General features: G+C 35.2%; 1 protein-coding gene across 3 annotated transcripts; it reads right to left on the bottom strand.

Moving 5' to 3' along the window:
* Window positions 1-995: 995 nt before the first annotated feature.
* On the bottom strand, window positions 996-6,241 carry LOC136222398 (pheophytinase, chloroplastic). Of its 3 annotated transcripts, none has more exons than XM_066010129.1 (6): window positions 6,045-6,241; window positions 4,313-5,078; window positions 2,865-3,091; window positions 2,183-2,374; window positions 1,929-2,085; window positions 996-1,371 (listed from the first exon to the last, which is right to left on the bottom strand). In XM_066010129.1, the coding sequence occupies exons 2-6, from the start codon at window positions 5,063-5,065 to the stop codon at window positions 1,132-1,134; spliced, it is 1,569 nt and encodes a 522-aa protein (XP_065866201.1). In that variant the 5' UTR covers window positions 5,066-5,078; window positions 6,045-6,241; the 3' UTR covers window positions 996-1,131. The 3 variants fall into 3 exon arrangements, with proteins under 3 accessions (XP_065866201.1, XP_065866200.1, XP_065866202.1); XM_066010128.1 differs by lacking the exon at window positions 6,045-6,241 and adding an exon at window positions 5,885-6,029; XM_066010130.1 differs by lacking the exons at window positions 996-1,371; window positions 6,045-6,241 and adding an exon at window positions 5,885-6,029 and having other exon boundaries at window positions 1,923-2,085.
* Window positions 6,242-7,562: the final 1,321 nt, after the last annotated feature.

The following is a 7,562-nucleotide window of genomic DNA, read 5'->3' as shown; positions in this document are numbered from 1 at the left end:
GCTGCACAGACGCATTGTTTGTGGAAGGAGAGAGTCCCGCCGGAATTGCAGCAATTCTAAGGGATTCGCGGGGGATGTTTCTACAGGGCAGATCAGAGACGGTTCAAAACGCTGTAACAGTGAAAGATTGTGAGGCAGAGGCACTACTCCGTGCTATGAAATGGATTCGTAGGAATAACATTAACAATGTGCTCTTCGAATTGGATGCTAAAATAGTGGTTGATGCTATACAATCCACAGCCCCTGATATATCAGAATTTGGAGATACAATTGGCAAATGCAAGGAAATTCTGATTGAAAATGACTCTTACTCAGTCAAATGGATCCGAAGACAAGCTAATGGCGCAGCCCATGCTTTGGCTAAGGCGGCACGGTAAACTCTTGTCTATTATTTTTTAATTCTTTACCGAGTTATGTTACACCTTGTATGCTACATTATTGCCTTATCCGGACTCATTAATTTTATTCATTGATTTTTTGATTCAAAAAAAAATATATTCAAAATTCATAATTAATTAATACCCAAAATATATATATATATATATATATATATATATATATATATATATATATATATATATATATATATTATAATTTATTTCGAAAAATAAAGATTAGAAATTCTTTTGACCTGGACGTGACAATTCTTAATCATCGAAATTCATATAGACTTATTTTCTCATTTTTTTTAAACTCACTGTCGAACTATATAACCGTTACAATTTCTATGCCCAAATATTCATATTCCTAAATCACATCTCATTCTAGGTCCGAAGAATGTAACTTTCGCTCTGATACCAAACTGTCATACCCGATGCCGTTTAGGGTCAGGTGTGACACCTAACCACACGTAACAAGGTTGAAAATTAACATATTCACGCTAACACAATCCAAGAGTGTACCCCACAAGATTACTTTGAGCTTGAAAAAGCTACTTGAGACCATTTTCAATGAACCAGTGAAGCTGCAGTCAAAAGCAAACTTCAATAACCAAGTATGATTCTGCCCTAATTTCCAGAAGACTATTAATTTATGAAATTGTCGAACTACATGTACCATATCCATATGTAATCCAAAAGAATATATACATAATAAAATATCTATCAATTTACAGTGTGCTGTGGTGAAGGATCAAGATTTGGTGTTGAATATTGCAACTTGAGACTTGATGTAAGAGTAAATCTGGTTCCAGATGGAGAACTTTGATCCAAAGAATAGAACATTCACCGACTTTCTCGATCCTTTTCTAGTAAATTCCAACTCTCTGGAGATGCTGTGCTGGATACTTTCAGTGTCATCAAGCAACGGTAGGACAGCAGAACCATGAGATTCGATGTTTTTAATATAGCCACGAAGTAAGAAATTCACAACCTGTATCAACACCAAACTAATAAATCAAGGAGCTCTCCCAACAACTTTGGATTGCCAGCTGGATTACATCATAGCAAAATGGCATGAACATTCCAATGGCCACAGCTTGGTAAAAAATATTTACACCAAAATTAACTTGATTTGAGTATTAATTTAGTCAATAACTTGGCTTTTTTTTTAGTTACTCCAAAAGGGGCTCATGTTGATTCATATGTTTTTTGTTAAATTAGTTCAAAAGTGACTCATGCAAGGACACTATTCTTTTTGCTACACATGTCAATTTCAAACATCTAGATTGATACCAAAGTTCGTTTTGGTCAAATTAATCATCAAGTTGAAGGCGAAACAATATGGAGTTCAGGTTGAAATTATCATATTGTCTCTTTTCTTCTGGAGTGAAGCGTATGGCCAGCCACAGTGGACTTATTCCTTATATAATCAAAAGCAGGCAACACATGTAAATACTATTATCCTTGTGATCAAACAATAATGGTATTTCTCTGCAATAAACCATAGGATAAGCAGTACGAGGAAAAAATGCATAATAAGCTTCATACCTCGGGAACTTCATCATGAGGGCAATGACCTGCTGGACTAATTTCATAATATGGAGCTTCAGGCACCTGTTGTTTTACCTGAAGGCCCCATATAGGCTTCACCCAGGGATCCTCTTTTCCATACATGAGACATATGGGAAGATTGTTCATTTTACACCTGCAAATAAATATCCACTGTAAGTTTCTTTTTCTCATTTTTCTTTGATGTTTTCAAGATAGCAGAAAAAGACAAAATGTGTGTGGCATATTACTACCTTATTAAGCACTCCCTGAATGACAGTTGTCCTTGGGGAGCACACATAATTGAAGCAAATGATGCAGCGGCTGCAGGATGTTGTGTTATCTCAAGAATACGAGAAAATACTTGGTCCACATTTGTCGAGTGATCAGCATAAACCTGTTCAAGTATCTCTGCGATACTTTTTGGATCACTTATTTTCTGCCAACTGCAAATGCAAATTACAGTATTACTTGCTAGAAAAGACAGGCAGAATGACATATATACTAGTATTTAACATTTAATAGTAATATCATTCTAGAAAAAGGAAACTACTTCTGCTTATCTTGATATAAATATATATGCATAATGCATTCCAATCTTGGGAAGCAACTTCTCAGTGAGACTTTCCAAATTCGCAGACAAGATAATACAAGATGTTAACTCGAATTTTTCCCTGACCATGTTGACAGTAAAAAAAGGCGGCCCGGTGCACTACGCGTCCCCGCTAAGCGAGGGTCCGGAGAGGGGTCCCACCACAAGGGTGTATTGGGGGCAAGCCTTCCCCAGCCAATTTATTTTGGCAAGAGGCCGCTCCTAAGACTCGAACCCGTGACCTCTCAGTCACACGATAACAACGTTTACCGTTGCGCCAAGGCTCGCCTTCCCTAACCATGTTGACAGTAAAAAAAAAAGATTCCAACGAAAAAGTAACTTACAGGAATTCAGTGATCTTTCTCACAGTTGCAGGAAGAGGAAATGTTCCAGACCAGGGAAATATCTGTGCTAGTCTTGGAGATCTTATAGGATTTGGAAGAAATCCCCAAAAGGGAGTTGCATTAAGCAATGTGACACCCTTCACCAATTGAGGATTAATTGCTGCAAAGTATAGGGCAACAAATCCTCCTAGTGAGTTCCCCACAATGTATACAGGTTCGCCGATGACCTGTAACAGAAATGATGATATAGTTTCCATTTTGTTGCAATTTCTCTTGATATCCATATGCATATAAATCAGATTTTTTTTAATAAAGTGCAAAAAAATCAAACACTTATCTGGTTTATTACACTTTTCTGTCTTTTTTACAAGTATTTGTCATATAGTTTGAGGTACACATATTTGAGAAGTACAAGCAATCATTAGAAGGTATATGACAAATCTTGACATTTTTTAATAAAGTCCGTTCAAGTTCTTAATAAATAATTCATGATAATAACGGGGAATCAAGTAATAGCATGGTGCAGAAATCTGGGACTATACATGTGCAGTCTTCTATGCAAGTAGTTCTGTCAATATGCAATAAACTTTCACACGCAACAGGCAGCTCCAAGTGCAGAAGGGGGGAAATAGTTAGGGGGATAAGGGAGGGTGATCCTTTTGCATCCTAATTATGAACAAGAACTTTAAGGGTGCATTATGACGCTAGTTTAGTTTTTCAATATCAAATTTCAAAGATTAGACATGCTAATTGTGTTCCTTTATTTTCCATCCAAATCTCAAAATGTTGCAGTAACAAGGCAAAGAATCAATGAAATTATGTTCTTTTATCGTGTGTGCGTACATATATATGACTATGCTTGATATACAAAAAAGCCACCCACTTCTAAAGAAGTTTCTGGATTCAAACAGCGTATAACCATGGGTAGAAATGATAAAAAGATCATTGAATAAAAGTATCAATGAGCTAAAAAATACACTGCTTAGTTCTTTAATCAAGTGCAGTTTGCCAAATGCTACCATAATTTAGAAAACAGGGATGTAGTATCTAAGCAATCTAGAAAATTATGACGGCTAACTGATGGGCATCTGTAGACAGAAAAAGGAGATGCTGGCCTTTCTAACGAGTTTGAACTTATATACAATACCATGTATTCAAAGTGATTATGGCGACAAATAAAAGAAAATAAAATCAAAGTCATAAAAAATAACTAACAGTTTAATTAAACTATTACCCAGGTCAGGAAATTAGTAAGAAACATAGTCCTACACAACAACAAAAAATGATCAAGTAAAGAGATGTGTTGAAAGCATATAGTCAGTGATAAACCTGGTTTAAAATGCATAATCTGAATACAAAGGAATGTACAGTATAGTAAGACCGGAGTGTATATTTAATATGTATTTGTAGCATTTGAATTTAAAATAGACAAATAACATAGTGAATACCTCTTCTATGAAATAGCAAACTTGATCCCGCCACAAATCGATAGAGTAAACAAGCTTATTGGCCCAAGGTTCAGTTTCATCTCCAAATCCCCAAATGGAATTCTTTCCTTCTATACCATCCCCTTCCATCAAACGTTGAGTGGGATTTTCAACTGGCAAGGACATGCCCTGTCCAAGAAAATCAATTGCCCATACCCTATAGTCCCGACCCAAATCCTTCAATTGATTTTCATAATGAAAGGAACCGACACCAAAACCAGGGAGAAATAGCACTGGTGGCGATCTCAAATTTTCACAACCAGCTTTCTGATAATGCACATTGAGTTTAGGCTTCCATTCCCAAAAGCAACTATGTATTGAAGCAGATGTTTCACCAATAGATTCATCTGGTAAACCAGGAATCAAAACCTTAGTTGTTGCTTCTCCACTTCCTGAAATATACTCCACATCATCATCTCCATCAATCACATAACTATCACTGTTTGAAGTAAAAACCTTCGAATGAGCAACTTTGAGTCCTTGAGTATTATACAACCTAGAACATTCCTCGTGATTAGGGGTCTCTAAGAAGGATCTATTAGTGTTATGAAATCTGAATGACTGGCTTCTATGATCAACTCCAGCACAGAAAAGTTGAGGTTTTGCATTAATAGTGATCTTTGATCTACACAAATTGGAACTTTCACCAGCTAATTTACAACCCAAATTTGCAGCATGATAGCATGTTTTATAATTCGATGTAAGAATTTCCATACCAAGGATTATTCTGCAGTAATCAACCAATGGAAATTATTAGAAGAAAAAGTTCACCTCATATTCTGTGGGCATATAGAATCATTATATTCATTGCAAACATTTTGATCTACCTTGTGCAGTAATGTAATTAATAAATGGGATCCTCAAGCCACGAAATCTAGACATTTTGGTTTAGGTGGCTCTCCTACTATGTCAAACAAGCAATTAACGGAAAAGCTTAAGTTGATAGATAAGGTTCCAAAAATAACTTTGATTACCTCTAACATGTATGTACAGCTTTACATAAAAGCTAACTACCAGTAATGGACTAAGATGCTAAGAAAGCTATATCTTGAGATAGATTTAGAAACACTTGTGGATTGTGTTGAAAAACACCAAATAAAAGTTTAGGGAAAGGTTGAAGCTGCTGTAAATATGTGATGTGAACAGCTTCTTTTTCAGGAACGGCCAAGACCCGCTGACTCAGTATCCAAAAGCCTTTGCAGCTGATAATTGTCTATTTGACAGGACAGAAAACCCCACTCGAGGGTTTGGGATCCATTTATGCAAAAATGGATGATCACTTTCTGGAATAAGTATGCAAAAATTAAAACGTATGTAGGTACAAAATTAGCAAAACTGAGTATATATAATTTGTGATGCTTTGATGATCTTGCTTTAGTTTCAAAATCGAATTCTTATTTCTCATGTAGAAATTACTGAACTCATCACAGGCGAATTTTCTAACTTTGATGTTCCGTCATTTCCCGTAAGCCAAACAAAAATAAAACAATATGAAACGCAAGTAATCCACAGAAACAATTAAAAGCAGCTTACTCATGAATTAACATGAAAATTCAGCTCGGGAACTAAAAGAAACTTCTTTAAATTCAAGTTCATAGACAATAAAGGTCTACTCAGCAGATCAAAAGTGATAACACATGAATAAATTAGCAAAAAAATATATATATATAAAAAAGTTGGAGAGATTCATCACCTTCAATTTGCAAAGAGAAGTTATCGTCAAAATATGATGCTTCTTGCGTATGCAATTTGAGGTTATGAGATTGAAAGAAAATCTAGAGAAAGACAGAAACTTAGACAGAGATAGTGATTGGATTTTTTGCTTCTAAGTTTCTTCTACCTGCAAAATGCCAAAACAGAACCAACTTCTTTCTTCTTTTCTTTCACACGTCAAATATTGAAAAAATGGCACTCGCAATAGGAGTCAAATACCAAAATAATGGAAGTGTATATGACAAAGGCGTTCAAGTGTTTATTTTATTTTTAGAAAAGCCGAATATTAGTAAAAATAGAAATATTACTGTTGGGTAGATGTAATTTTTACATTTATTTACATTTTTAACCTAGATTATAATTATAATCTAAGTTCGTTAATTTTTCATTTATTCGTATACAAACCATAAGTTATAATTATAATCTATAGTTTGTCATTTTTGTCATTTTGATGTAAAAAATAAAAGAGATAAAAAAATAAAAAAAATACAAAATAAAGGAAATAAAGTGGAAAATGCCACTAAACTAATTCTCTTAATGCAAAAAATCCGAAATAGGCCACCGATCACTTTTGATTAATTTTTTCGACAAGCTAAACGTTCAAGAACTTCAGAAGTGAGCTTGGATCCAGAAAATAGACGTCCCCAGCTTTCTCGATCCATCTTCAGCAGCACCATAGGACGAACACAGAGAGAGCAGGAATTTTACGAAGTCAGCTGCAGAAACACAAGCAAATTCGGGTCAACTTACACAAGGCAAGTTGAGGCCTAAAAAAAAGGAAGCACTACTCCATTTTGTGCTTAGTGGAGTCATGGCATGAGTAGTGGCAAAGTAGTGGATTAGTGGGTGCAAATTCAGCCTATAAATAACATTTCTTCTTCTTCATTCAACCCCCTCCCCCCCCCCCCCCCTCCCAAATAATCAATACAAAAACCAATATCAATACCAAAATAATCAATCCAATACTACAATACACAACACATATCAATACAATTCTCAAATATATCCAGCCCCCCAATAATCAATACAAAATCAATATCAATACCAAAATAATCAATCCAATACAACAATACACAACACATATCAATACAATTCTCAAATATATTCAGCTTATTCATATATTTCTAGCCAACTTCGGTCCCAATTCGGTCCATATTCAAGCTTTCGAGCCCATTTCAATTACTAATCCTTGATTCTTATCAACAATTTTAGCAACAATCGCTATAATCTCAAGCTTTCGTTCATCAAACTGAACATCAATTTATATCAGCCCCTTTTTGCCCGATTTTAGCCACTAAAATTGTCCCTCTCGATCCCTGATTCGGTATAATTTGTTCTTTTCCGACCAAACACAAATCCGATTCATTTTTCCTACTCAAATTCACATCCAAATACTCAATTTCCTAGCCAAAATATCAATATTATCACAACAATCCCAATTTCCAAATATCCAAGCCCAATCAATTAAGCCCACTAAACATACATTTTACTCAAGTCA

Source organism: Euphorbia lathyris, chromosome 3 (assembly GCF_963576675.1).
Source record: "Euphorbia lathyris chromosome 3, ddEupLath1.1, whole genome shotgun sequence".
In the NCBI taxonomy this organism is placed as follows: domain Eukaryota; kingdom Viridiplantae; phylum Streptophyta; class Magnoliopsida; order Malpighiales; family Euphorbiaceae; genus Euphorbia; species Euphorbia lathyris.
This window is presented reverse-complemented; position numbering and strand designations above follow the sequence as displayed.